This window comes from Alternaria rosae (assembly GCF_020736505.1).
Source record: "Alternaria rosae strain MPI-PUGE-AT-0040 chromosome Unknown BKA58scaffold_9, whole genome shotgun sequence".
Lineage (NCBI taxonomy): Eukaryota > Fungi > Ascomycota > Dothideomycetes > Pleosporales > Pleosporaceae > Alternaria > Alternaria rosae.
The window spans coordinates 1,095,182-1,123,055 of NW_025763578.1; the positions used below are offsets into that span (position 1 = coordinate 1,095,182).

A 27,874-nucleotide genomic window follows, 5' to 3' on the forward strand; every position below is an offset into this window, starting at 1 on the left:
TGCTAAACTAGACCACTTGGTCTTGAGCCGAGAACCTCGTCTCGTTGCCACTGTGTCTTTTTACCACGGCATCATTGTACATGATTGGACATACACTAAGCGTAAATTGCATAGATTTCTCGGTACATATTGTCTAATCTTAGTCCTGATGGGGCAGCCTGATTTGTGGACCGATTCGCTTACATGTATAGATGTGGAAAATCTGGGACAGCTACACTAATAGCACAGCACTGCGGCGATCAAGCATGATGCTCACTTTGCCTGGATAATGAAGCACTGTGGTCCCTTCAAGACTATCCGAATTGACGCGCTCACTCGTCATCGTCGTAGTCCATCTCTTCGTCTTCATCGTCGTCATCGTCATCCCGGTCTTCTTCCTGCTATGTTGTGTTAGCCTCATTCAAACCACGATCAAAGGAGAAGCAGAACGGCAATGCTCACATACCTCATCATCGTCATCCCCCTCCATACCACTCGTATTCTTCAACTCATCCATATCCCACACACTATCCGGCAACCCCGCAATCCCCACATCCCTCTTTACAGTGATGATTCCAAACTCTTCAACGCCGCAAAAGCCTCCTCCCCTCTCACTCTTACCATAGAATCCCACGACAATCTCATCGGGGCTGGGCGTCAGCCTCACAATATCCGAGTTATGTCTCGCGTTGAGCTCGCCCGCGCTCGTGCCATCGCTGAGATGAACCCTAACACCATCCCTAGGAACGACTTCGACGGAACTGATTTCCACCCCCTTGGGAAGGCGTAACTTCTGGGAAGCATGGCCGCCGAACTGGTGTTTGCGGCCGTATGTACGCATAGGTCCCCAGTGACTCGTGTGACCATCTGCATACTTCACCACGCCGCCATCCCATAAACATCCGACCCTTAGATCGATAGAAACGGCACGGTGCAGGTTTCCATCCTTGCCCTTCTCATGGAGGAGCTGCGCCCATTCGTATCTACGAGTATCGGACTCATCGGGGAAGACTAGGCGCTTCGCCAGTCGGATATCGGAGCCTGGGATGCGGATGAAGGTTCTGCTTGCGAGGAGTTTCCACACATTACCGATGTTGGTTTCCTTACCATTGTAGGCGAGGATGTTGAGATGTAGGGATTGGGATCGGTCGAAGCGCTCTTCAAGAAAGGATTCTGTGTACTCGATGCGCTTCGGTGCGTTGTGGGTCCAGCCGGGGGGATGGGATGTCTCCGTGTGGTCGAAGGTGAAGCGTGCGATGCCGCTGCTTGAGCTGATGACGAGTTTTTTCGGGCCTTCATCATCTGTGTGCTCAGCGTAGGCCTCGGGCGAAGCATGTCGCTCTTCGACGCTGATTATGGGGTCGAAGGGCAGGCGGAAGTGAGGCAGCATGCGGAACGAGAGCGCATCAGCTAGATTCCAACAAGCCTTGTTAGGTGTGTTATGAGAATCCACGAGCATGCCTTCTGTTTTGAGGTGGCCAGAGTACGCGGTCTTGGGGAGGAAGTTCTTGGGCCAGTCTTGGGCATATCCACGCTCCATGATTCCAGAGCGATGAGGCGATCCGAATGCGTGACCGATTTCATGGAGGAAAGCGCCTTGGCCGATGGCGCATGCTTCCCACATGGTGTTGCACTGGCCGTTGTCATTGCCTACTTTGTCTCCAGGTGCACGGACGTCTGTGAGACAGCCTGTGACTTCTTCCAAGAAGCGCGGCCAGGAGTAGGTCAGATGGCTACCAAACATACCCAGTGAGACTCCGTCGGGGTTGTGGCAACCCAGAGCTGCGTGTCCGAGGATCAGCTTCTGCGAGACGCTGTAGTGAGAGTCCAAGATCAATCCAGCAACGATGGGTCGGGCATCGGAGGCGAAGGGGCCTCCTTGCTCCTTGAGCGCATCCAGAAACCAGTCGAACAAGTCGTTGTCACGACGTGCGGTAGGGTTTTGTTGTGCGACCTCTTTATTGCGGATTTCCTTAACGGTCCTGGTAGAACGAATAATGTTGACCTTGGCAGTCGATCGCATGGCACCTTCGCTATCGAGAGCCTCTTCAACTCGCGCATGGAGGAAGTCACGACTGATCGTGTCCGCTGTCCACTCCTCATCCAACCTGAATGATCGACGCTCAGCACCTTGCAGCCTCAAGTCTTCTGCGGTCATAGCTTGCCACATGTAAGCCGTCATGCGGAGCTTGGCGATGGCTGCGTCAAGGTCTGAGTGCGCCGAAGAAATTCCGGCGGCCTTTGAGGGTGGACAATCGATGAGGCATGGTGAATCTGCGGCGACCATGATAGCGAGATGAAGAGGCGGGTACTGCAAGGGCGGGATGTAGTTGACATCCACCTCGACGGTGTGTTCAAGACAGTCATTGCAGACGTAGGCAAATTCCAGGACATTATGCCCTGGCGAGAGCATAACGAGAGCCTTGAAATTACCTCCTGCTATCGGCCACGTCTGCTCGGGAAAGGATTCGGCCATGTTGGCACCTTTGGTAGCGACATGGATGTAACTCCCTTCAGCAGCGGTAAGCGCATAGGTACCCGTGACTAGGAGGCAGCGCTGTAATGTGTCTTAGCTAGAGTCGATCCAAATAAGGACTATGACGTACCTGATGGATTGTTTCACCACCTGTAACATTGGTGAGATTGAGAGGGCTTGAAATCGGTGCCATCTTGACGCGATCTGGTGAAGGACTATGGGTAGTGTGTCTCGTTAATGTTATTTAGGAACGAGAAAATAATGTCAAATTTTGTCAAGAGAAGTCGCGATGTATCTGGAATAACGTTTTCATGTCGTCTTACTGCGAGTCTTATGTTCCATTCCAAAGGCCCGTGAGCAAGGCTGCAACTCCTTACTATGTTGTGGCTTTCAGGCAGCCGTCCCGAAATGGCTAGTCTCAGGGTGCTGCCTCGTCGAGGATGCCGGGTAATACCCTCAATGTAACGCCACAACCACAACTGGCATGCTGGAAAGCGTGACACTTCCAAGCGTTTGAATCGTCGTAGGATTATGCGCGAAGAGAAACGCGCTGAGAATTCGAGCATGCGTATCAACACCCATTGCATTACCATGCACTGGTTGGCTGTGCCGCCCAAAATCATCGAACTCATGGCTTGCATTGCTTGAGCTTGGAACATCTCTTGCGAATCGGCATTTCCGGCTGTGACCTCGGCTTGTGCAGCAGCGGCCGCAAAGCTTTCCTTCCTCTGTTTCCCGCGCTTCGACGGCCAACCTTTGTACAAGTGCTCCATATTTAGAGGTCCATCATCCGTAAAGAGCCTGGCGGCTGCTTTGTGGTACTTAGTCAAGTCCCTCAAGCATACCTCGCTTTGCGCGCACTCATAGTTGTCGTCCCGTTGCCGTAGATGACCGCGCATCGCTTTGCGCGCGATGTCCATGAAGCGAGGATATTTTCCCTCGATTATGGACGTAGTAATTATGGCATTCTCTGCATGTTGCGGCGACCGTCCGAGTTCTGAGAAAGACGGATCCCAAACTGGGTCGTCCTCGAGTACTGAGTAGATGGCTTTCCACGTATCCGAGTGTTGCCGCTGGATCAACGTTCTGTTGAGATAAAGATCTGGCAAGTCAGCCTGCAGCCAGAAAGCAAAATGTTGCAGAATGGCAACAAATGTGAGTCCTTCTCTGCCGTTGAGAGGCCCCAGTTCCAGTCCCTGCTGCTCCTGAGAGGCTTGCATAGCGCGCGCGAGACGGCCACGGGTCGCATCAGGAGAAGAGGCTTCGAGAAGTGCCTTAGTAATGGTGTCGATTCTCACGTTAAAAGCGCCGCCGGGTAGCTTCTTGATCCAACAGCCACTAGCAGGTGGTTTAGGTAGATTTGGAGTTCAAAATGCGGTCGGTTGGTCATCTCGCTCATGATGTCTTGCGAATCGAAATGAAGCTGGACGCCATGTGTAAGCCATATTGGGATCGTGTGCTCGGTGAACATGTCCAATAGACCTTTGGGCACCATGTCCAGGAGTGGTGGGCGTTTGGCTGCTTTTGCGACGATCCGCATAATTTGGGCATATTCGATTGCTCTGAATGTTCGATTGGATGTTAGCATCGCCGAAGTGCTTCGGCATCACTTGCGGAATCGAGTTTTTTTTTGTCATGTGCTTGTGGAGGTAGAACTTCAAGCCAGCGAAGACCGGCCAGAAGCCAAAATGCGCTTCACTCTGGGCATCGGCTGTAACCCCAAGCCTGGTGGAAGGCTTCGCGATCTCTGCGAGAGACCACTTGTGCATATCTTCCTGGTTGTTGTAGAAAAAAACGGCGGGGAGCGTCCAGACCGAATACTCCGTCACTGGACATTTCTTCGGTCGTGTTACTAGCAAATCGAACTGAGCCTCCGCATTTTGAGCAAGTTTGATAGCCGTATTCGTAGTCATGGCTGCCACAATCAAGTCGACTTTACCGCTCTTGCATTTCTGCCAGTTGTCACGTACCACCTCCCTCATGTCCTGTTGCTCCTATAGCATAAGCGTAACAGCAATCTAGAAGTCGTCCTCGTTGTCTTCCTCAAATCCTTTAAACGTAACATTAGAGACTTCAGGAAATGTATCTTCAGTAACGTTTTCCTCGTTAGCTAGTGCTACAAGCTTATCGACAGTCAGCCCCGCAAAGCGATTGCGTGACGATAAGTCAGACACAGTAGTAGTGGAACCATTGTTGCGTGCGACCTTTGGCCCGCCCAACCCGAGGAATGACTCAAGGGATGCGAAGGCGTCCTCGAGAACCTTGATGAAGTATTCGTGCCGCAGGTCACTGTTCGTATCAGGGTTGACTTTGGCCTTGTACCACTGCGAGACCTTCCGATGTGTCTGAATGGCGCGACTGAAGTGCCTGCATAAAGCAACAGGGACCATGATCTAAGACTCTGCTTCTTCTCCAGTTTTTGCTATCGCTTCTGCCATCGGTACAAAGTCTGATACTCCGAGTTGATATACTGTGCCACCGCCTCCACCTTTCGCATTCTGGTTGCCTCTCCTGCCAGCACCCTTTCTTCGACCTAGATTTCGATGTTTTCTGTTTTTGTTCCTTCGTTTTGACTTTGAAGCCGATGGATGCGGCGGTCTTGGCAATCCATCCTGCAATGTATTCGGTGGCTCTCTTGTACAAGGTGTACTTGGCGAGAAAGGTCTGTGGCTCGTTGAGACCCGATTCGAGGCAGAGAAGCCCTCGATTTTCTCGTTCTGTGATGGGTGGGGTGCGTGGGCGCGAAGATGGCGGTTCCTAGTGTGTTGCTCCCGTAGCTCGTATAGCTCTGGCCGAGAAAGTGCCGGCGGGCAAACCCTGTCGAGCCTCGCTGAATCTATTCCTGACTGCACGTGACCGTGAGATTGTGGAGCACAGAACTATCAGCGGGCACGACTCGTAACGGCCCGAATCAATTCAAACACATAACCACGCCTCAGATCCATTGGTAAAGTACGCAGTAGTGTCAACACAGTGGTGATATCGGCGCAGAACAGAGCATCACCATGATGAAATTGCTGAAACGTGCATAAAACTTGTTGTATTTTTGAGTATGCTGGACTATTCTGGGGCTCTTGATCGGCATCTTAATCAGAAGCTGCCCATGTAGAGAAATTACAGGATCTCAAAACTACCTAGGTAGCTGCTATGTTCAGTCGTCAAGCTCAACCATGTTTATTCTTCGTTGTGACATAGCGACGAATAACCTTGGAAGGGTAGGTCCATTGGATCATCTGCTTATTGGACTATTGTAGGCTTGAAGGTGAGGTGTATAATCACGACCAGATGCGAAACTCTTAGCGGTGGGCTGCGCGGCGCCTTCATTGTCGAATGCATTGGCTGTGTTATTGACGAAATGTACTTTGGTCTTCTCTTTATCCAAATCTTGTAGTCGTTCAAACCATTGGTGGCGATTCGGAATTTGGAGAGGCGTACATGGTTGATAGTGGAATGTAAGGCTGACTACAATTTCACTTCAACTCTTGGCAAGCAATCATGACAAAGAGAAGGAGAGCATAGCTGTATGTAGGGCAAGAAGTGCAGTAGATATGAAGGGAAGCAGCATCTAGAGGCCTACACTAAGGGGCGGTGAAGGACGCCATTCACGAATCTCTACATTGACTTTGGTAGTCGCCAAAAAGGTTGTTCGAATTGTCAAATCAGCGGTCAGTTGCTGCTACTGTAGTCTGTAATCGGCTGTCGTCGTCCGCCTTGCTATGGTGTGTTGGTTCGAGATCTTAGTCCCGCCGTAGTAGCATCGTGGCGTTTGTAGACACGGCCAAGCGCCAGATCAATCAAACTCAAAGTTGAGATTCACGCCGTTGAAGGTAGCCTTATCTCAAGTAGCAGTCTGACTGCAGAGGTCGATTAGAATCTGACCTTGGGTCATTCTAGAACAATGTGAGGAGGGCAGTGACCGTTGGCTGATGCCGAAGAGCTTCGGAGCATGGCCGCGCCCTTGTGTGTCGCAAATGTCCCTGGCACATCTGGCGCATGGCAACAATCCATCGCAATGCGCAAGCATCTCATCAGTACCTTGACATCGCATTGCTTCTGGCTCTTCCACTGCGCGCTGCATGTGCTGTACTTACCGCCTTCAGCCGTCACGTCCGCTCCTGAGTTTCGTCGACCCTGCGCCACCACACACTAGGCCATCAGCCTTGCCGCCCTCGCGTAAATAGCATGGCAGGATCGCGTGGAAGAATGCGTTTCGCCTCGAAGAATGCACTTCAGTTAAATGAAGTGTTTGTCGCGATTGGCTGCTCGTAGCAAAATGATGTAAATCGTCCTGCACGACTTGTTCAGATCTTGCTGCGTTGTCAGGAACCGGGTCTTTGTTGTGACGTAGATCGATGCAAGCGAGGTCGGCTGCTCGGGCTGTCACGCCAGGATCAGGCAAGGCGCGGTCAAGTGGGGCTTAACGGCCGCCTGGGCATGCAACGTTCCGTTCCATACATTTTCACAACGTCTCCTGAGATGGGGACCTTCTTTCGTCATTTAGGTCCGATTGCAGGTACCGTTGTGCTGACCAGATAATTGCGAATCGCCTCATCCAAACTTTAACGGATATTACGGATGTAAATGTCAGCCTTACAAGAATTCGCACAATTTGACATCCTTTGTGGTTTGAACTTTCTGAGTACCTATAGATCCCCATCCTTGTGCTATATCAAACGCTAGCCGAACCATCGCCAGGTTTTCCACCGTGTTACAGGGCTTCCTTGGAAGCTGGTTCTAGATTCTCATTCGCCATAACCCTTGCTAAACCCCTTAGCCCCACGTTTCGATCGTTTTTCTGGACTTCGTCACACCTACCTCTAGCATCATAGGATGGCGTATTGAGGCGCTTGAATTCTTTGACAGCTGTTTGCCACACCTTGTTATGGGTTAGCTCTGGTAAATCTACCGGTTGCTAAAGAAAGATTTTCAAGGTTGAGATGAACGCGTGGTGTGGGTGACGATGGAGCTTCGCCTCCACCAAGTCGATCCGTCAAAGCAAGGCGACAATTGTGTACACATTCTCATCTCTGCATTGATACACTTTCATGCTATCTGCCGTGCAGGTGGTCCACGCGCTCTTAGGCAACTCTCACAAGCGTTTGACTTGGTGAACTTGAGGCTCGGAGATGAGCATTATGCAACGCCTGTGAACGAGCGCTCCGGTAGCCGGTACCCCAGCTTAGGATACGTCACTGGCGCTGAAGCCTCAACTCGTAGAGGGTGTCCGACCACCCTATGGCATAGTCTGGGGCAGCCACAAAACCCTATGAGAGGCTTAACGCGAATAACGTGCATACAACCAGGACACCCTGCAGCAAATGTACGCGCCAGGGGCAGCGAAAAGATGCCCAATTCGTAAGAATGCTGGCGTTTGATATCTGATCCCTACCCTGAATAGGTAAACCTCCGATATCGATCTACGTTCCACAGTATCCATTCTTCATGCGACAGCAACTCCAGCCGTCCAGGTTTCGAGATCAACAGCCCTAACGGATACTCCACCCTCGGTACCAGCCAGTCAGCATGATCAGCCAGGAACAATAGAGCTGAACCACCTGAGATCGACGTCATTTCTGCCGCGTACAGACTCGCCATGAAGAAGTTGGGGACGCCAGGTGGACCCGTCACCGTTATTTTGACCGTTATGGACGTGCGCTCCCGGCTGTCAACTAATTCCCCTGGCGTCGATGACGATCGTGCCCTGGGTATGCTGGTGTTTGATGACGATGGCAATGTAATGAAGCGTGTACTTGGAATGAACCTTGAACAAGATGAGGGTTGAGAAGGTATAAGAAGGGCGACGATGCCTCAACAATTGAACATCATCCAACACATTCAACTCACATCAACAACTCTACAACACCACTTCCAAACAACACTTCTTTCTTCCACAAGAACCAACCAATCCAACCAACCTTCAAAATGCAGTTCACCATCACCGCCGTTCTCGCTTTCGCCGCTACCGCTGCCTTCGCTGCTCCCCTTGAGGAGCGCCAGGTTGGCCTCTGCTCTTCCGGCAACCCCGTCTGCTGCGCTACCGATGTCCTAAACCTCGCCAACTTGGACTGCGCTCCTCGTACGTTCCTCTCATCTTCTACTCTCAAAGCACATGATCACTAACACGTTGCCAGCTACCACCTCCCCCACCAGCATCAACCAGTTCATTGACGGATGCGCTGCGGCTGGCCAGCAGGCCAAGTGCTGCCTTGTCCCTATCCTCGGCCAGGCTCTCCTCTGCTCCGACGTCAACCCGACTGCTGAGGCCCCCGCTGCCTCCGCATAAGCACCTTTCGTCGCTTCTCATTTGGCATGGCGCGAATAATGTATACCATCAGATGAGCGTGCCTTGGTTTCTTAGACACATGTACAATATCTATTTTTCGATTGTTTTAGATAGGGAGTGAACATTAATACACATTTCACTTGGAATAACTCGTCTTGATATGGTGACATCGATGCTTTCTACATATAACTGAAAAGTCAAGAGAGGGGTTGAGGAATACATCCCTTGTTGTCGTCGGAGGATGAAACGGTATGAGGTACTGAGGAGGTATTCCAAGGCTGTACGACTGTCGGTGTGACAGAGTATAATGGTACGGGATGTATGCGAAGACGTTCAGCTCAACGCTTTGCGACATCAGGAAGACATGTCGGCGCCAGCTCCCCCCACAGTTTCTTGAGAGGAGGAGTCTTGTTGGCATCGTTGGCGTCGTAACGGTGTCCCAGGAATGTCCAGATGTTCTCCTGCAAAACACGCTTGTGAAAGTAGAAGCAGGCTTTGCACCACTCGTTCCGAAGATCCCAGTATACAACTTCTTGGCACTTGTTGGTCATACCTGCAGCTTTGGACAGGAAATCAAAAATGTGCCCCAACAACGGTACCGTCATGAGGTCGTATTCATCAGGCCATGTGCATCCACGACCCTGGAGTCGAAGGACAATTGCAGCACGCTTGAAAATCGGCGCCATTTTCTCGAGTCCAGCTTTCACATAGGAGGCCATGAGGAACTCTGGACAGCTGCCAGATAGATTGGCAAGCTCCGGTACATCGTGAGACCATATCTTGAAGCTAGCGGCTGCGTCGTCAGGCCAGCTGAACGACCTCCAGGAAAGTGCTCTGAGCTGATCATCCGGCAGACCAAACCAATCATCATTGCTGAAGTCAATGAGGCCTGGTGTACCTTGGGTGACTATCGCCTGCTGGGGAGGTGCCTTTTGGATAGGCGCGGAGGCACTCGGTGCCTTTTGCGGCTGCGGAGCGATCAGGACGGCGGGGGCGGGAAGGTACTCAGTGGTGGTGGAGATGGCGGATAGCGTCTCTATCTTGGGTGCTGGAGGCTGTTGCGTTTCTGACGCGAGAGGTTGGGAAAGAGATTGTTGAACAGCTGGCTGATACGACGGCGGATCGGGCCTCATGACGATGAGGTCTTGGAGACAATCCTTCAACCCAAGGTAGCTTGCGAATTGACGATAGAGCGCAAGGAAAACCATCAGTTCCTGGCTCTTTTGGATGGAAGCACCTTCAGGCACCAAGTAGTTCCAGAACTCCACAATAGAGGCATTCCAGCCAATACAGGAGGACTGATCTACAGTCATACCGCCCCTGAAGTATGGCTTCAGGTCACTCTCAGCACTCGCCATCAGGGTCCAAATCGCATTTGCCGACGACGTGTACTCAGCACCGGTACTGGCAGCAACCAGAAACCCCCTCATCGCAGTCTCGAGGGTAGATGCTTGGTTAGCGAGGTTGCTCATGGTCGACCTAGCAAGGTTTTCGAAAGATGGCTGTGGCGGGGTCGGGAGGTATATGATAGGTAGCTCGACAACCTTCATGGGCACTTGCGATGACTACGTGGTTTTTATTGGTAGTTGTTGTCGACTTCATAGTGGACTGAGCAACTTCTGGCTTGGGTATGGCAGGTGCTGCGGTTACCTTTCCATCCTCGGCAGACCTATAGGCTGGTGATGATTGCCTAGGTGCAGACCCCCAGACATCACGTTCTTTGCGACGGGTATTGCCCCAAGAAGTCGAGAGTTGGGACACGGGATACTGTGTCGGGTCGCGTCGATCGGAGTGTGCGAACGACTCACCGGTGCCAAGGAAGTTGGTGAAGGGGAACTCGAACGGCGGAGGGTATGAGCGAGGCGCTAGCTTTGCAGGTGGTAGTGCGACAGGTGGCGGTGTGATATGAGCGACAGTGGGAGTGGCAGGGTTCTTCGTCGCTTGTGACGGTCCCTTTTCGGTAGATTCATAGAGGCCGACTTGGTCGACTCCAGGATGAGGGCCTACCCAATAGGTATACTTGAGATACACATATATATAGAATGCGATGTAGATGCAGATGTGGAGTGCGAAGAAGCGGAGGTAGCCCGGGACTCCTTCGAAGTGGTGGATGAACTGATAATAGACTTCCCAGCAGACTTACCAGTATAGGTACGAGACGACGATGTGGACGCATCGAACAATCAGCGGAAAGAATCCAGATGATGCGACGATGCGGCTGATGTCGAGCGCTACTAGCAAGAGGCAGCAAAGAATAGCAATGGTGACAGGGCGCATCTTGTCAGTAAAGCGTGCGACGGACGAGCTGGCAAAGGAGGATATGATGAGGTACCGGGTGTCGTCAAATGGAAGAGCTAGTGTTGGCAGCCGTAATGGTAGAGGATCGGGGTGTTGGGATTGGTATCTGAGCAGTAGAGCAAGACGATGTGATGCGGGGTTGTATTGCTTTGTGTGTAGGCAAAAGATATTTAGACTGCTATTGTGGCTGGGTCTATGCCTATTGTCAGTCACCATGGTAATGACGACACCTTTTCCTGAAAAGGCGGAGGTGAGTCGCGAATTGTGATGCAGAGCGGTGGACAAACGGAAGGCTTGGCGCGATACCAGCGGTAGATGAGGAGTGAAAGGGACAAGACGCGCTATTCGCCAGAGCACTACCATCAGGTACAAACAATGTGTTTAGATAGGATGTTGTGCCTGTGGAAGGAGAGAACCCCCGGATCAAGGCGTTTGTTAAAGATGGCGTTCGCTGAAGTCGGTAAAAAGGACAAGACGAATAATGTCCGGTTAAGGCCAGAAGGTAAATAACGAATGAGACTTTACCTACAGATCCAAACCACAATGCAAGTCCCGATTTCAAGTTCTTCGTCCAATCTGGAGATCTAGAGCTTTTGCGAGGATATAAAGCATCTCCAATCGCACGCATGCCACGCCCTTCTCTTTTCCCATGCGGACGGGGTTGCCCACAATAGCCTCTACTTCTATTCTCCGGTCCGACTGAACATCCTGGAGCATACTAGGTTCGATACCAGCGTTCGTCGGAATCCTGGCTTGCGCCCGGCTGAGCTGATTGTCCACCTGTTCGCGCGTGATTTCGTAGCCATGGGCAGCTGCGATATCGCGAATTTCAAGCATCACAGCTAGTACAACACCATTGGCCTCTTCTGAAGCATTCAAAATATCGGTGTCTTTGCTCAGGGCGAGGGCACACATCGGGTTCCAGGATGCGTTGACGAGCAATTTCATCCATCGCTTGTGCTGAACGTCCTCATAGAATTCCGCTGTAGCGCCGGCCGCTGTGACAAATTCCGTGAAAGCCTTGGCATAATCAGGTGTTGCAGAAGAGGGATAGGCTCCGACTTGAAGTTTCTCGACTTCACCGTGTTTGATGACGCCGGCTGGCCGTTGAGTGGCGGGCATATAGACGACAGCGCTGATGATCGGATTATTTGGGTATGCCTTCAGGTATTCTTCCTCGATACCGACGCCATTTTGGATAAGTACGATAGCCGTATGTCCGGGTGTGACAACCGGAGCGATGAGCTTCGGTACCGTATCCGGGATAGCCTTGCTGCAGACGATGATGTATTCAAATGGATCTGGTGATTGAGACGCTGCTTCTACACAGTCTCGGACTACATTGGGTCTGAAATGGAGGTTTTCACCAAATATTGATGAATTGATGGTGAAGCCATCTTTCTTTACGACCTCATAATTTGAGCGGCAAACGGCGGTGGTCGTGGCTACCTTGCTGAGCAGGTACAGATATACTGTTCCGACGCTGCCGGCCCCAAAAAGAAGAATTCTTGGCTGCTTCTCCGAAGCCATAGTGAAATCTCAGTATCGAAGGTGGTGGTGTACGTACCTCTCCTGCAGTGCGACATGGAGGATTCGATGCATGTGGCAGTCTTGGCCCCACGGCTCTTTCCGTGGCCCCCAAATTTTCGCCGCGGAACAGGTACCCGCATTCTAGCCAAGCCAACTTGGCGCTCCTTTACAGACCATCAGTAAGCCATCTGCGGGAACAGTCAATCCTTCGCTGTATACTTGAAGCAGTTATCAGTCCACAATGGCAGGGGCCGTCTTACTTGTGGGCTCATTGCCAGTGCGTATGCTGTCGCAACAACAGCATCATTCCAGAGAACGGTACCCCCACAACCGGATATCTAGGTAGCATCCTTTGTCATATAGCAGCCAATAGCACCGAAAAGAATATCAGTGCCTCCAGCCGCACTGTGGGCCCACAGGAAAACAAAACAGCGTGGCTTTTCATGCAATCTGGAGCCTCGCCTCGATTCGCTGCCTACGTTACCCATGCCGCATCCTGCATGCCAGGTGAGGAAAGGAGTGGTCAGGCCTGTGAAGCTATGATCGATACGTCTCCCAAGACCTGGGCAGCTAACTCCAGGTTGCCTTACATGTTTAGTGGTCATCAGCTCCGTACACCAGCTGTAGTTATAACAGCTATGAGATGATCCGGCGCCCTCGTATTCTGGTTGCCTGCTGTTTAGCCGCCTCGTCAAAGGCAATACGCGGCTAACGTACCGCGCACCGACGCGAAGATGCATAACCTTCTCTTCCTCCTCCTGACCGCACTCGCAGCGCGCGTTTTTGCGACGAGTCAGATAGCGCTCTTCGAGGATGACAATTGCCAAGAGTCATTGAGAGGTTTAGAGGGTCCAAACGGCTATCCTAATGGTACCTGTACAGATCTCAGGCGCAATGGGCCTTACGGCAGCTTCCAGGTTGTTGGCCTGGACCCAGGATGCACAGGTATGTTGCTTCGCGAGACAATAACGTGGTGCCCCGGGTGGCCATGCTGATAACGCGCGCAGTCACCATTTACATGAACGACACGACCGTCGACATATGCTCCGGCTTCCAAGAAGAGATCCAATCGATCGACTGCTACAACTCGACCTTCGTATACTACAGTATCGACTTCTGCGACGCAGGCGCCATTGGTGAATCACCATCTGCCACATCAACGCCTACGCCTACATCGACTCCGTCATCCACACCACCTCCCAAGGCCTCGTCGGGCTTATCGACGGGCGCGATAGCAGGGGCAGCAGTTGGAGGAGGCATAGGGCTGGGCATAATAATCGGATTAGCTGTGTTCTACATCGTGAGGAAACGGCACTCGTCACGCCCGCGAGAGATGTCGGGCTCTACGGAGCTTACCAGCGTGACGCCGTATGAGGTACACGCGAAGCACATTCAGGAGTTGGGACCAGGAGCGGTGGCATACAAACACGAACCTGTGGAAATTGCGCAACCACCCGTTGAGCTTGCGGGTACAGAGACGATGCGGCATGAAGGGAAAGGGTTGCATTAGGAGTGTGTAGCTTAGGTATGTATCTGAGTTAACATGTGCATGTCCGTCTTATGGTCAGCATGAAGTGAATCAAGGTTCTACTCTACACCTCTGTTCCGATGCCACAAGTCTCATGAACATACCCGAACACCGCGTTCGCTAAGGCGCCGAAGAGCTTCTTAAATTTCTGGAAATGTGTCGGCGAACGTCCATTCACCATGTTGATAGACGATGTCTCTTGCCAGCGCTGCTTCACCAACATCGAACGAAACCCTATGGGAATAAACCTCGCCTGCCTCGCTCCTGATGCCAGCGCCCATGAACACCGTTCTCGGTTGACTGCGCATCGCACTCAGAGCAAGTTGGACCTCTTCTGGGTCGAAAAGTCGCAAGACCCCGTCATCCTCTTGGCTCCAGCGTCTCACAGTCATCGATGAATGCGGATAAGGTGCTTTCTCGAGCAACTTGACTAGCCACAGGTATTCAATTCGAGGCATCGTCTCGATGATTTGTAAGGGCTCGGTCCATTCCCCTTCCGGAAAGCCTATGGATGAGCATGACAGGCTTCTCCGTGTACCGGCGTGCGTGCGAAGGAAATTGGTCCATTCAGTGTGTGGAAAGAACACATCTTCTAGATGAAGATGCGAGAATCCAGGCCAATGGAAAGGTCCAACTGGTTGGTATGACAGTTCCATGAAATGATTGTCACCTCCGAACTCGAATTTGCGCAGACTTGAGGTTGTGCTGAGCAATCGGCACAGCCAACCACTATCCACCTGGCCCAAGACACTTACCGAGTGGACTCGTCTGGATAGCTGACCCTTCCAAGTTTCGCAATCGAGATCCAAAGAATGTGACCACATCTTCGTTGGAATAATCCGTGTTCCAGAACTCAAACTGCAGACCGACTTTCTCATGTACACCGGCGTCCAGGAGAGTCTTCGGGATCAAATCGTACACTCGGTTCTTACCGCTGTCTCCGTGCCTCTCACGTGAACCAGGTGAGTTGAAAAGCTTTGCCGGGATGATATGGGCCCGTCCACACCTGATGCCGGCGTCGACTGGCTCTTGTTCGATATGATAGAAACTGATGACATCGACTTGAACCATCTCTAGATTGTCCAGCTCCCGGAAGGCTTCTTTGAGAGTCAACGAATCCATGCCAGAGCGCTCGACATTGACTTGCAGATCCTTGTGGATTTTCTCTTGTTCGATTCCATGTATGCTTTGTCCGATGCGTTCGCCGCTCACAGTAATCTTGCGGACATGCTTGGATAGTACAGGATGATGGCAGATCTCGAGAAGCGTCGTGAGGCTGGTAGGATGTAGCAAGACGATGAGGTGATTGAAGAACCGCTTTCCGAGCGCGTTGGCCGAGTGCGCGTTGAGTGCGCGACATGCGCAACTTAGACTGAGAAGGTCAGCATCCTCAAGGCGGTCGGAGACGCTGCCTACGATCTCAGCTGGGAGGTCAAGTAGTCGAAAGGGCGACTGCGACGCTTTAGCGAGACCTGCCCTTGCCCTCTCGCGAGCAGTGATCATGTATATGATACGATGCCCGCAGATGTGTAGCGATGGAGGAGATGAGGTTGAAGCGTCTGCGTCGATGTGAGGTGAAAGTTCGTGTGAGCGAGACGCTCTTGCCCGTTTGTCAACACCTGGGTCGTGCGCTTTTACGCTAGGCCTGAACCTGAAGTGAGAGAAGGTACGACAGAGGAAGCTAGCAGCGGAGAGTACTCCTGGTGCCTAAGGAAAATCATGGAGGACACGTCACTCAGTCACCTGCGAGATAAAGTAGGCTATGTAAGTATCACTGTGTACATTGTCTTCACAAGCCAGTCCCTACCCTCTGCAGCAATGTATACTTAGGTCGATATCGGAAAGCCGAAATCATTGCATAAGTTTAGGCCAGCTGCTCCAGTAAACTGTGTCTGGAAAGGCTACATGTAGTGTTGTGATCGTTCTTTAGGTACAGATAGACGAGTTACAAATCTAATAGCCTAAACATTGACGCCTTTCATAAACGAATATTGTACTGTTCAAGAAAACATACCCGGCATGCCCACACTGTCCAATCACCATGTCTATCTCATTTTTCTTTTCGGTGGTGTCGTTACCAAATGATATCTATATGCCGATGGAATACTCTCGCTCGGTTCTTCTTCAACTTTTGCCATAAAGTGGCTGATGAAGCATTGGACAAAGAGGCAGACCAAGCAGATGACAGGGCAACGTTAGCCAATGTGAAGTCGACCTAGTAATTATTTCCGTCAGGGAAGCTGCCGAACTCGAAGGCGTGGACGACTGGAAGCAAGGCTCCCGTTACGAGTAAAGTGTCTGATCGGTTGCTCTGAAAAGTAAGCTCAAGTCGAGGCAAATCTTATCGCGAACCATAGCTCGCTCCACAGATCTCATCATCACATGGAACAAGTGATTGAGAGCGGTTAAGCTGCCTTGAAGTTGTTCCATACGGAGTCTCTCTGGGCCGCAACGGAGGCCGATCGCTTCTGAGGAAAGGTGTTCCAAGCGCAGGTACGAACAGGTATCTATCCGAATAGTCTCCAGATTCTCGAAGCTACGAAGCGCCTCTGTAAGCATATCTTCCACGGTCGACGCAGGTATGCCAGCGTAGGTCGTCGAATGTGGACCAGTTTCGCCGCTGATCGATAGAGTGTTCACGAACCGCGAAGACCTCTGGTGGTGAGCGTAGTGCAACAAGACGGTTAAGCTTTCCATTTGGGGTATAACCACAAGATGAGTGAAGAAGCGCGATCCGAAATTGAAAGCCGAACGATGGCTGAGAGTGCGACAGACCAGTCGAGTCTTTCGCAATGAATCGTCATCCAAGTGGTCGCAGACGCTGCTGAACAGCTCCTGATAATTGAGAACGCCACAAGCATACGACCATCGTACCATTCGTCAGAGCGCACTACTTACAAGAGGGAATTCAAGGATCTGGAAGAAGCTGGGGCCGTACAGACTGAGAGCGCTGAAAGTGACACTTAGCTCGTCCATGGCGTCGCCGTTTCAGCTGACTGCGCAGCTTGCGCACCTCAATTGAACGGAAGAAGCGCAGATATCGAAGGTGTGTATATGGACTTGGCGGTGAGCGGTTGTTGTATCTACAACCTTGGAACCCTTGCGCGCTCACCTGCTAGCGCCAAGACAGCGCGTTTGCTTGTGATCAATCCATCTCAAGTCTTCCTCAACGATATCTCAACCACCTCACGTATCGACACAGCATAGAAACGAAAAAGTGACCGATAAAAGGTAACAGTAAATTACAGACATGGAAGAAGTCTATGGCTCCAGACCAAGAAGAGACATAATTACCCAAAGTGCAACGCCGACAAATGCAGCTCCTGATTTCGCAAACCGACACATCCTCCTAAACTCCAAAAGCATTGGGTAATACCACAACAAAGACCCACACGTGTTCATACTAATAACGGGTCATCGATAAGACTCGTATGGATAAGCCTGACTATGCCCATGTCTCCTGTGCGTTATTCATGCCAACACCAAACCCAAGTACGTTCTAAACCTTCCTCTTCTTCGTATGAAACATGTTGTATTCTGGTCTCTTTCTCTTTGGTGCCGGATCGGCCGCTGCCTGCGCACTTGTCGGCTTTGGTTTGGGTGCGCTGAAATGCATTCCAGGTGGTAAGGAGGTTCGCGCAGGTGGTGGTGGTGCGTTGCGCTGCTGTGGTGCAGGCCTCTGTGTAATGGTTGGGCGATTTGCGGATAACGACGGTGCAGGCTGAGTGTCAGGCTTCTTGGAAACGGATGCCGAAGCTTGCCTGGACACTACCATACTTTTCGGAGCCTCGTTCTCCGCCATTCGAACCATCCTTGCTGGTGCTTGCCTGACGTTGGTCTTTCGCTGAGCTAGAAGATGTGCTGGAATTTGGCTAGCTTTCGGGCGTTCACGCCCATGGTCGAACATGCCGCGCTTCAGCTTGTCGAAGGCGGCTTTGCCCGTCTTTGAAGGTGCACCCGACGGTTGGCCCCAACTGCTGGTAGTGCGTCCCGTGAACATCTTGCTTGCGCCGGCACCGTATCCGAATCTGGTCTCGACGATCAAGGTCTTGTTCTGTCCGCGATCTTTCTGCAGCGCTTGCATCTGCTGTTTGAGAGCCTCTTTGTCCGCCTCTATCTCTAGCTCTGCATCTTTCTTCAACTTTCGATACACCTTGCTCCAGTTTCGAGGATCGCGTGGCTCATGTGGCTTCTCCTCCCATTTTGGAATGTCCCGCTTGATGAAGCGAAGCCATATCTCGCCCGTCTCGCCGAGTAGTTGTGGGCAGTTCGTCTCGAGTTCGAGCAGCTGATCGGGGCTTTGTACGAATCGTAAGACTGGCTGGAGGAAGGAGTAGGGCAGATCGCCAACATCGCGGAGCATATCGATGTTCTTGATGAGGCGCTGTCGAGCCAGTTCGAAGAGGCTTGCGACTGGCATGGTGATGGTAATGTCTATGCGGAGGATGTCCAAAAAGCGTCGCGTGAGATGGTGTTGTGAGGCGGAATGCGAAGATCAAACGAAACGGGATGTGAAGGGTTTTGGTCGTGGAAAGGTGGTTTGCTGACAGGTTCGTTGGTGTTCGTTGATAGGGTATCGTCTATGTAATGTGAATCCTGGACAGGCGGAACGAGGGCGGCGTGAACCGTAGATGGGGCTGAGGACCCCACGGGGCTCACGGCAGCATGTTGGTAGGCTAGTCCGGATGAAGATGCTTTTTGTAAGAGTGACGCTTGCCAGAGCAATGCGAAGCGATGAACGGGAAGGTGAAGAGAGAGAAGGGAAAGTGCAAGTGAAGAAGGCGTCGTGGACTGGTCTCTGACGTCTGGTGGTGATCACAGGCGCTAGCGGACCCCTGCCAAACGCGTTGATCAATTCAACTCTTGGACCTCAGCATCGCGACTTTGACGACGACTTTGACGACGACGACGTATAATACCGCAAACGACTACAACCTTTAATCTTCCGCTCAGACCAAGATGGTGATCAACGACTGGGGCCTGCTTTCTCAACCGGATGAGGGTAAGGCGTCTTCCACTCACCACAGAGCTCTGACTAATTCCAGCAGATGCGCTGCACAATGTAGCCCGCCTACTAGCTGTCGAAGCTCGCCCATACACAAACACAGCCGGTCGCATACTCAAGCCAGACTTCTTTGAGGATGCGCGCCCCAGACAACTCCCCTCTCCGCCCCCGGATGCCTCAAGCGCAGAGGAGGAGGCTGCAGCAGTCGCTGTCGAGCGCGAGCAACAAGCGCATAAGATCGAGATATGGCGGAAAGATATCATGAACGAACTGTCACTGTTGGACTTTGCGATTGTTCGATCCGAATTCACCACGAACAGCAATCACACCGAGCGCGCGCGTTACGCCGATGAGAAGACGGCCATCGAGGCAAAGCAGGAGCACGTGCGCAAGAACATAGAAAACCTGCGCGTCAGGCTGGTCGAGGCGAAAGAGACACTGGCTGTGCGCAAGACGTACGACGAGCTTACGGAGAAGATCACCAACAGCAAGATGCTGAAGCCACGGGACGAGCAAGCACATGCCCACGAGAAGCTGGACCAGGAAATAGAGGAGCTCAATTCAGAAGTCCGGTTAGCTAAGGCTACCTGGAAGGAGCGACGCACGCAATTCGGACGAATAGAGGAAGAGGCACGCGGCATGTTGCGCATGATCAAGGACGAGAAGGAGGAAGCTGAGCGCAAGGAGGGCATGATGAAGGATGGTGACGAAGATGGCGAAGGTGAGGGCAGTACCTCCAGGGGAGACGTTAGCCATGCCGGTACACCGCGACCAGATGGTGGCATGACGCCTGGGCATGCCAGCCAGAGCGGAGACGGCTCTTCGTCGCTGCGAGTACCGCCACAAGATCGCCTGAAGCCACTATCACGGGAAGCTAGCGCCGCACCCTCGCCTGCTAGATCTGGTGCCGCCGATGACACGGAGATGGCAGACCTTGGGGCACACTCAGGAGATGCCAATGATAGTGACTCTTCCGGACTGGAAGAGGGAGAGGATCTCGAAGAAGGAGAGGATGATGGTGAAGATCGGACAGATACCAAGATGGAGGAACCGTGATCACATGTAGATGATGGTTCTTTTGATGATTTGATTGCATAGCGCGGTGTTCAGGGTATCATTCCATCATCTTTGTATCACTATCATACGGCGGCTGTACCGATTTTCTCTTCGGTAGCTACGAATCTAAGAAGCCTCACGCATAGCCGCCTTGCCCTTTTCGACAGCCTCTTTCGCCTTGGTGACTTCCTCCGGTGATGCCTGAGCGCCGCCTTCCTTGTTGTTCTCCTACAGATCGTTAGTACAGGGTCTTCAGCCTATATCATCCTGAACTTACAAGCTCCTCCTCTAGCCTCTCGACTGCCTGCTCAATCTTGGTCTTCATGCCAGGCAAAACGTTCTTGGTCTCCTGGAGTGCTTGACGCTACACCGCAGTTAGTAATCATGTTTAGTATCAGGATTGCCGAGACTCCATACCTCTTGCTTCAGGGTGTATTCGCCGTTCTCATCTCCCTCATTGGCCTCGGCCTTCTTGATGCGCGCCTCTTGTTGCTCGATTTCCTTGTGGTAGCTTGCTTCTTCCTTGACAAGGCGGTTCACGACGCCAGTTGCGATAGCGAGTTTAGAGGGAGGCGCCATGATCGAGATTGATAGTGGTTATGGATCGGAGTAATTTGTGATTGAAGAAGGCAGAGGATGAGAGCTGGAGGTTTACTTCAGCTGGTTAGTGTCGCTGTTCGTCGTTGCCTGCTTGTAAACATTTGTTCACAGCGGGGCTAGCTGCCCCACTAGGTAGAATTAGTCTACAGCTTGGTCTACATGTGTACACACGATGCTGTCAAATCGCACTTGATGTTTGTAGAATGCCTTCAGAGTCTTTCATAGAAAGATGTCTCCAATCGTAGTCGTCTTTTGGCGTGTGATCGAACTTGCCTCAGGCATGCCAAGACCACTTACGTCCATTTGCAGACTAGCCTAAAACGCGTCCCACGCGTCGCTGGGAAAGGAGTAGGCGCGACAAGCCTACCTTCCCTGGCAACCCCTCTACAACATCAACACATTCACCGTTGCTGCCGCACAGAGCACCGCAACCATGTCTTCTCCCGAGAAGCGCCGCTCTCAGCGCACTTCAGCGTCGGCGACTCCACGGCGAAGCGCCCGTGGTCAGAATTCTCAGATATCCGATAGCAGCCCAGCGCCAGTAGGTCCAGAAGAGCAGTTGCAGTCCGAGGCTTCGCAGGCGTCGCAACGTGGATCGCAAGCGACTCCCCGCAATGCAAGATTCCAGACCACTTCGACACAATCCCCGCTCTTCTTCCGCTCCTCACCTGCAAACCCCTCCAACTCGGGGCCAGCGAATGGCGACGAAGAGAGTGATGGCGGTGCGACACCAAAGGCGTCTGCCATGACAATTGGGGGTATGTCGATGTTGAGATGAGCCCCAGGATGCACCGCTAATAGTCTCAGATTCATCGCCCATCCACTACGCATCCTCCTCTAGCCCTGGCCGAGCCCGCAATGCCCAGAGCAATGTCCCTGGAAGCAGTAGCAGCGCTCTTTTCGTAGGCGGCTCCGAGTCCGCAGCCCGCAATCGACGAAGCGATATTCACTCAGACGTCTTCGGCACCAGCTCTACCAATCGCCGGCGCAGGCTCTTTGTCGACGAGAATGGCATGCCAGTACAGGAGGCTTCGGACGCGCCGACCTTCTCCAACATCAATCCCGACACATCAGATGCAGACGTCTTGGGCGGCAACTCTACTCGAGTCATTTGGGGAACCAACGTGTCGCTTGTAGATGCCAGACATGCCATGAGAGACTTCTTGATGAACTTCCGAAGGAAGTATCGCATGGTTCAGGATGGCGAGCTGGCCGAAGGCCTGAGTCTTCCGGACAGTCACCCGGCCATGGCCAGGGAATATGTCGATATCATGAAGATGATGCTGGAGCTTGGTGTCACGCCTTTGAACCTGGACGCGCGCAATCTCAAGTCCTATCCGCCGACAAGGAAACTCTGGCATCAACTGCAGGCTTATCCAAACGAAATCATCCCCATCATGGACGTGGCGATCAAGGACACTATGCTCGAACTTGCTGAGAAGCGCATGGCAGAATTGCGAACCCAGATGTCACAAGCACAGCGTGCTGCTCAGCCCAGGGCTCGTGACTCGAGCTCCCTCCCGCCGATGTTGAGCTCCGATGCCCCTACACCTGGCGCTCCGTCTCCGGCTCCTTTCGCAGAGATCCCGAATCTGGTCAGTGAGGTCGACCAAAAGACGTACAATGTCAGGCCGTTTGGTCTTGATCACACAATCAACTTGCGTGAACTCAACCCTGGCGATATGGACAAGCTGGTCAGTGTAAAGGGTCTGGTGATTAGGACCACGCCCATCATCCCGGATATGAAGGATGGTAAGTCAAACCAAAGGACGTCCAAAGTCTCCTGCTAACCTTGCTAGCCTTCTTTCGCTGCTCCGTATGCAATCATACCGTCAGAGTCGACATTGACCGTGGCAAGATTACCGAGCCCACCAAGTGCCCGCGTGCCGTATGCGACTCGCCAAACTCGATGCAGATCGTGCACAACCGCTCCGGCTTCGCGAACAAGCAGGTGATCAAGCTACAGGAGACACCAGATGACATGCCGGACGGTCAAACACCTCATTCGGTATCATTGTGTGCATACGATGAACTCGTCGATGTTTGCAAGGCTGGTGACCGCGTCGAGATAACTGGTATTTTCAAATGCAACCAAGTCCGTATCAACCCGCGGCAGCGATCGGTAAAGAACATCTTCAAGACCTACGTCGACGCTCTTCACATTCAGAAAGTCGACAAGAAGCGAATGGGCATTGACGTATCGACAATCGAAGAGGAGCTTGCGGAGCACGCAGCTGGTGACATAGAAGAGACTCGCAAGGTCTCTGAAGAGGAGGAGGAGAGGATAAAGACTACTGGCGCTCGTCCTGACGTTTACGATCTCCTCTCCCGCTCGCTGGCGCCCAGCATCTACGAAATGGACGACGTGAAGAAGGGTATCCTGCTTCAACTCTTCGGTGGAACCAACAAGCAATTCGAGAAGGGTGGCAGTCCGAAATACCGTGGCGACATCAACGTCCTCCTGTGTGGTGACCCGTCTACAGCCAAATCTCAGATTCTACAGTACGTACATAGGATCGCACCACGCGGTGTGTACACCTCCGGAAAAGGTTCCTCTGCAGTTGGTCTGACTGCATACGTCACTCGCGATCCCGAGACTAGACAGCTTGTGCTTGAGTCTGGTGCTTTGGTATTGTCTGACGGTGGTGTATGCTGCATCGACGAGTTCGATAAGATGTCGGAGGCAACGCGATCCGTTCTTCACGAAGTCATGGAGCAGCAAACAGTGTCCATCGCCAAAGCTGGGATCATCACCACCCTCAACGCTCGTACCTCGATTCTGGCATCTGCCAACCCCATCGGGTCGAAGTACAACGTCAACCTTCCTGTTCCCCAAAACATCGATCTTCCGCCCACACTGCTTTCGCGTTTCGATTTAGTATATCTCGTCTTGGATCGCATCGATGAGCAGAACGACCGTCGCATGGCTCGCCATTTGGTCGGTATGTATCTTGAGGACACGCCCGAGAATGCCAACAAGAATGAGGTCATGCCTATTGAGTTTTTGACTGCCTACATCTCTTACGCGCGCTCGAACATTCACCCCAAGATTACCGAGCCCGCATCGAAGGCTCTCGTTGATGCATACGTCGCGATGCGCAGCCTTGGTGCTGACATTCGCTCGCAAGAACGAAGAATCACAGCCACCACACGTCAATTGGAATCCATGATCCGTCTCGCAGAAGCTCACGCCAAGATGCGCCTATCCGAGGAAGTCACGGCCGATGACGTCCACGAGGCTGTCCGTCTCATCAAGTCGGCGCTCAAGCAAGCGGCTACGGATGCACGCACCGGTCTGATTGACATGTCGCTTCTCACCGAAGGTACATCGACCAGCGACCGCCGCAGGAAAGAAGACCTCAAGCGTGCGGTGCTCGCATCGCTTGACGAGCTCGGCTCTGCTGGTCAGAGTGTGCGTATGAACGACCTAGTCAAGAAGGTGCGAGAAGGCGCTAGCGAACAGGTCGAGAACCAGGAGTTCCTTGAGGTGCTGCGTAGTGCCGAACTCGAAGGCGCTGTGCAGATCAGTGGTGAGGGTATGAGGAAGATGGTTAAGAGGGTCGTTGGTACCTTTTAGGTAAACTTCGAAGGCATGGCGTTTGAGGGGTTATGGAACCAGCATGTCTCATGAGATGATGATGATGCGATGTGGTGGATTGGGTAGTTTAGCAAGCCCTTTGTTGTCGCGTTACATTTGTATGACATCAGGTCGTCTCAAATAGGGCATTGAACGTTTTGCGTCGATCAGACTCATCTGTTGACAACTTTGGTGCGAGGGAAGTGCCATGTTGGTGATTTCCCCGTGTGACTGTGTATATGACGAGCAGACTCACTGGAACTCGCTCGAGACGTGCTGGGAGTGGCTGATGATGCATCGTCGTCGGCATAACTGACAGCCTTTCGCTTTCGAGTTGCGCGCACCATCGTAAAGGCAGACATCGTAGATGGTATCATATCAATCGAGCGTGGACGGCATATAAACAGACCTCATTCACCACTTACATGTCAACCAGATGTGTGGCTGCGGCACAGCTGCAACCTGCTAGATCGGAAATGGGATCAGTCCCAGGTGTTCGACTGTCCAGGTGTGAGCTGAGTCAGCAACAGCCTCGGCGTGAACCATGTACTTCAGTTTGCTTGCCCATAACGTCCGCAACAGTCCGCGCCTACACTGAAGCCCATACAATGCCTGACTTGAGTAGTGAAAGCGCCGTGAAAGCTCGATGTACTCGAAACGATAGATCTCATCATTCTTCCGGTGCTTATCGATTACTGGGTAGTTGATTGTCCGATTACCGCTTACCTTCATAGCTCATCTCAAGCATTACCCCAACTCAGACGAGACATATTACGGGCACCATGAAGACATCCAAGTATGCGCCAAAGACGCCTGCTGAGAGTCTGGCACAATCGAAAGCCGAGAAGCTCAAGCAGGACAAAGATCGCGTCACGCGTCTGCTAGGGCGCGTCCGCTGGAAGGCCGAGATGCTTATGGTGTCCTACTTTCGTACTATGGAGATCGTACAGGCAACTGCACAGGAGAATGAGTACCACCAATCTCAACACGCAATGGGAAGCGGCGCATCGAGTGTAAGTGGCTATCAGCCCCGTCACCCCAACCGTCGCGAAACTGACACGGCGCAGAAACAAGCCGAATCCATGTTTAAAGTCGACTTCTTCGAGTTCTACACGCTGCTCGAGCGCTACATCACAGACTGTCTCGCCATCTTCGGTGTTTCCGTCTCCGCCTCTGCGCCGCGCACAAACTTCAACGCCCTACGTTACGAAACCAATCCCGATCTGCATCGAACGCGACCGATGGCTTCACATGCCTTTCACGCGAACCTTCTAGAAGCTTTAGATGACGAGAAAAGTCCATTGGCAGGGTCGTTGGGTCTACAGGACGTTCGTGTGCAACTGGGCATTGCGAAGGAGTACCGTAATGCGTGGAAAGATGCTGATAGCAAGGCGAACGTATCCAACGGCGACGCGCGCGCGAATATGTCGCTTCAGGACTTACGACTAGAGCATATGTTGCGCAATATCATTGGTGGATGTGGCCTTGCTCACGAAGCAGTGCAGCAGCATTCCGATGGTACTATGAACGGTGCTTTGACCAGTCGGGACTTCGAGCCTAAGACGACGTACGGATACACAAGCATGGAGATTGAAGATACGCCTTTTGAATATATGGACGACGCTATGGATCTCGACTGAGGTAAACGACTGACATGTAGTGTCATTAGTGGAGGGATATAATTGCATAGTACCATGATACTTGGCCATTGCTACAGCCGGTCAACGGCTCACGATGTAGGTTGCTACGTTCTCTTTCCTGTCTCTCCAGCCGTCTTGATATTCCCGCCTCGAGTCACGACCTTTCTAAACTCTCAGTCTTTCTTCAATGCCACCGATAGCTTGAATCGGACTCATTGGCCGATGTTGTTCAATGCCGACCTTTTGCATCAAATGCTCCTCTTCAAGTCCTTCGTCCTGCAACACGCTATCCGCGCGATATCTGTTGCCATCCGCTCTGGCCGCTGTCTGCTCAGAAGCAAGCTTCTCCTGTTCCAACTCCCACTTGCACCTGTCCTTGCAATCCCAGCACACACTCCTCTTGCACACGCGCATGTCGTACTTCCACTCATGACGGTTGAGCATCTCCTGACAATGTGCACAGTCCATCGGAATGACGATCGTCTCCATATCGCCACGTCGTCGCGCAATGCTAAGACCCTTGCTTGTGCGAGTGTGGATTTTCATATCTCCATCGCTAGTGGCATCGATGCCATCAAACACAACGAGTTTGTCGACTTTACACCACCATGCCGGTCGATTACCAGCTTCAGTCCGCGCACGCACTGACGTGCTGGTGAAAGCGTGTACCTGCGCGCCTGGACCTGGTAGCCAACACCCATTCGTCGTCTGCGGTGGCGGTGTGAATACGCGCGTCTTCTCTTCTTCGACCTTCTCCTTCTTCGCAGGCATGTTCAATCGCTCTTGTAGCAGTGCTGTAGGCGACCGCAGAGCAGCTTTCGATTGCGTCTTTGAATTGCGGATCAAATCGTACCGCTTCTCGAGCTCGGAGCGTGGCTTGGAGGAGTCGGACACGGGGTTCGTTCCTAGGTTCAGCTCTGCAGGCCGTTTCAGGCGGGCAATTGAGTCTGTGTGTTGGCGGGGTGAAGAGGTCGACGTTGAAGCAGTGTGTTTCAAAGAGATGGATGAGTTTCTTGACTGTTGATTGGACTCGTTTAGAGCGAGAGACGTGGGTCGTGACTGTGGTGGTAGAATGTCGTCGTCGGAGACGTACACACCAGAGTCTCGGTCGCGGGATTGTGTGGCACTGATAGCTGCGGTAGACACTGGCCGTTTAAGTGCGCTGTCTTGATCGTGCTCAGAAGGGGAAGGCGTGGGCTTTGCTTGCTGCGGAACGGCTTCCTGCAGCTGTTGGACTGCAGCTGACTCTTCTTTTGCAGCAAGCTGGAGTCTATCTGTCGCAGCAATGCCTTGAGGCTGGCTCAATGGCGACGATTTTGGTGGCGGTGCTGGTGCCTCCTCCTTGTCGTCCAATATCAGCTTCTTCGAGTAGTTCTTGACCGGCACCTGGACATCTCGTTCAGGCTCTCGCACCAAAGGCTCCCGTTCCTCAGGAGGCGGAGTTGCGATGAGAGGCACAGCTTCCAACACCTGCTCATGCTCCAGCGGCAGCGCATCTTCGTCGAAGAGAAAAACACCAGAATCCTCGCCATCGGGATTAAGATCCAGATTTCTTGGTACCAATGGGATACCGATGTTGTTGTCTTCTGTCGCCGTACCTTCGGTGAGCAATGGTGCCTTGGACGGATCCAGCTTGTTGCTCTTCCAGAAGGCAAAAGACGGCATATCGAATAAGGGGAAAAGACTGTGGGCCGATTACTATCGGAAAAGAATGAATGAATGAATGAATGAATGACTGAAGAGCAGTGTCTTGCTCCCATTCCGCTCCCATCTCGCTCTTTACATACCCTCAACCCACCACGCCGCCTCCAAGCTCTACAAGCACAGCCCCCGCAACCCACGCGTCCTTCAATACCCATACCCATCTTCACATCCTCCAATTCTACATCCCAATACCCTGAA

At 52.4% G+C, this 27,874-nt stretch overlaps 13 protein-coding genes across 13 annotated transcripts; 5 read left to right on the top strand and 8 right to left on the bottom strand.

The window, feature by feature from the left end:
- Positions 1 to 311: 311 nt before the first annotated feature.
- On the bottom strand, positions 312 to 2,266 carry BKA58DRAFT_413905 (metallopeptidase; the record flags this gene model as incomplete). Its single annotated transcript, XM_046172454.1, has 2 exons — positions 312 to 380; positions 446 to 2,266. 2 exons carry the CDS (start codon positions 2,264 to 2,266, stop codon positions 312 to 314), a joined length of 1,890 nt encoding a protein of 629 aa, XP_046022057.1.
- Positions 2,267 to 4,243: 1,977 nt separating this feature from the next.
- Positions 4,244 to 5,218, bottom strand: BKA58DRAFT_391416 (uncharacterized protein). The gene has a single exon (XM_046170917.1). The coding sequence runs from the start codon at positions 4,843 to 4,845 to the stop codon at positions 4,474 to 4,476; it is 372 nt and encodes a 123-aa protein (XP_046022058.1). The 5' UTR covers positions 4,846 to 5,218; the 3' UTR covers positions 4,244 to 4,473.
- A 3,069-nt stretch (positions 5,219 to 8,287) lies between these two features.
- On the top strand, positions 8,288 to 8,738 carry BKA58DRAFT_472259 (fungal hydrophobin-domain-containing protein; the record flags this gene model as incomplete). Its single annotated transcript, XM_046175271.1, has 2 exons — positions 8,288 to 8,531; positions 8,587 to 8,738. Exons 1-2 carry the CDS (start codon positions 8,378 to 8,380, stop codon positions 8,736 to 8,738), a joined length of 306 nt encoding a protein of 101 aa, XP_046022059.1. The 5' UTR covers positions 8,288 to 8,377.
- A 140-nt stretch (positions 8,739 to 8,878) lies between these two features.
- On the bottom strand, positions 8,879 to 10,286 carry BKA58DRAFT_239361 (uncharacterized protein). The gene has a single exon (XM_046166636.1). The coding sequence runs from the start codon at positions 10,208 to 10,210 to the stop codon at positions 9,077 to 9,079; it is 1,134 nt and encodes a 377-aa protein (XP_046022060.1). The 5' UTR covers positions 10,211 to 10,286; the 3' UTR covers positions 8,879 to 9,076.
- A 1,211-nt stretch (positions 10,287 to 11,497) lies between these two features.
- Positions 11,498 to 12,630, bottom strand: BKA58DRAFT_239408 (ketopantoate reductase PanE/ApbA C terminal-domain-containing protein). Its single transcript, XM_046166639.1, has one exon. It carries the CDS (start codon positions 12,564 to 12,566, stop codon positions 11,595 to 11,597), a length of 972 nt encoding a protein of 323 aa, XP_046022061.1. The 5' UTR covers positions 12,567 to 12,630; the 3' UTR covers positions 11,498 to 11,594.
- Positions 12,631 to 13,300: 670 nt separating this feature from the next.
- Positions 13,301 to 14,076, top strand: BKA58DRAFT_443173 (uncharacterized protein; the record flags this gene model as incomplete). Its single annotated transcript, XM_046173959.1, has 2 exons — positions 13,301 to 13,511; positions 13,574 to 14,076. 2 exons carry the CDS (start codon positions 13,301 to 13,303, stop codon positions 14,074 to 14,076), a joined length of 714 nt encoding a protein of 237 aa, XP_046022062.1.
- Positions 14,077 to 14,657: 581 nt separating this feature from the next.
- On the bottom strand, positions 14,658 to 15,659 carry BKA58DRAFT_239374 (uncharacterized protein). The gene has a single exon (XM_046166638.1). It carries the CDS (start codon positions 15,595 to 15,597, stop codon positions 14,824 to 14,826), a length of 774 nt encoding a protein of 257 aa, XP_046022063.1. The 5' UTR covers positions 15,598 to 15,659; the 3' UTR covers positions 14,658 to 14,823.
- Positions 15,660 to 17,593: 1,934 nt separating this feature from the next.
- Positions 17,594 to 18,514, bottom strand: BKA58DRAFT_404888 (RNA polymerase II transcription factor SIII subunit A-domain-containing protein; the record flags this gene model as incomplete). Its single annotated transcript, XM_046171875.1, has 1 exon — positions 17,594 to 18,514. The coding sequence occupies one exon, from the start codon at positions 18,512 to 18,514 to the stop codon at positions 17,594 to 17,596; it is 921 nt and encodes a 306-aa protein (XP_046022064.1).
- A 539-nt stretch (positions 18,515 to 19,053) lies between these two features.
- Positions 19,054 to 20,155, top strand: BKA58DRAFT_404889 (Tho complex subunit 7-domain-containing protein; the record flags this gene model as incomplete). Its single annotated transcript, XM_046171876.1, has 2 exons — positions 19,054 to 19,096; positions 19,143 to 20,155. The coding sequence occupies 2 exons, from the start codon at positions 19,054 to 19,056 to the stop codon at positions 20,153 to 20,155; spliced, it is 1,056 nt and encodes a 351-aa protein (XP_046022065.1).
- A 63-nt stretch (positions 20,156 to 20,218) lies between these two features.
- Positions 20,219 to 21,058, bottom strand: BKA58DRAFT_239370 (tubulin binding cofactor A). The gene is made up of 3 exons (XM_046166637.1): positions 20,573 to 21,058; positions 20,433 to 20,519; positions 20,219 to 20,383 (listed from the first exon to the last, which is right to left on the bottom strand). Exons 1-3 carry the CDS (start codon positions 20,732 to 20,734, stop codon positions 20,282 to 20,284), a joined length of 351 nt encoding a protein of 116 aa, XP_046022066.1. The 5' UTR covers positions 20,735 to 21,058; the 3' UTR covers positions 20,219 to 20,281.
- Positions 21,059 to 21,134: 76 nt separating this feature from the next.
- Positions 21,135 to 24,832, top strand: BKA58DRAFT_367156 (MCM2/3/5 family-domain-containing protein). The gene is made up of 3 exons (XM_046168905.1): positions 21,135 to 21,513; positions 21,563 to 22,507; positions 22,555 to 24,832. Exons 1-3 carry the CDS (start codon positions 21,189 to 21,191, stop codon positions 24,330 to 24,332), a joined length of 3,048 nt encoding a protein of 1,015 aa, XP_046022067.1. The 5' UTR covers positions 21,135 to 21,188; the 3' UTR covers positions 24,333 to 24,832.
- Positions 24,833 to 24,908: 76 nt separating this feature from the next.
- BKA58DRAFT_239465 (uncharacterized protein) lies at positions 24,909 to 26,055 on the top strand. The gene is made up of 2 exons (XM_046166640.1): positions 24,909 to 25,345; positions 25,400 to 26,055. The coding sequence occupies exons 1-2, from the start codon at positions 25,115 to 25,117 to the stop codon at positions 25,970 to 25,972; spliced, it is 804 nt and encodes a 267-aa protein (XP_046022068.1). The 5' UTR covers positions 24,909 to 25,114; the 3' UTR covers positions 25,973 to 26,055.
- An 82-nt stretch (positions 26,056 to 26,137) lies between these two features.
- On the bottom strand, positions 26,138 to 27,637 carry BKA58DRAFT_322637 (uncharacterized protein; the record flags this gene model as incomplete). Its single annotated transcript, XM_046167862.1, has 2 exons — positions 26,138 to 27,199; positions 27,359 to 27,637. 2 exons carry the CDS (start codon positions 27,635 to 27,637, stop codon positions 26,138 to 26,140), a joined length of 1,341 nt encoding a protein of 446 aa, XP_046022069.1.
- Positions 27,638 to 27,874: the final 237 nt, after the last annotated feature.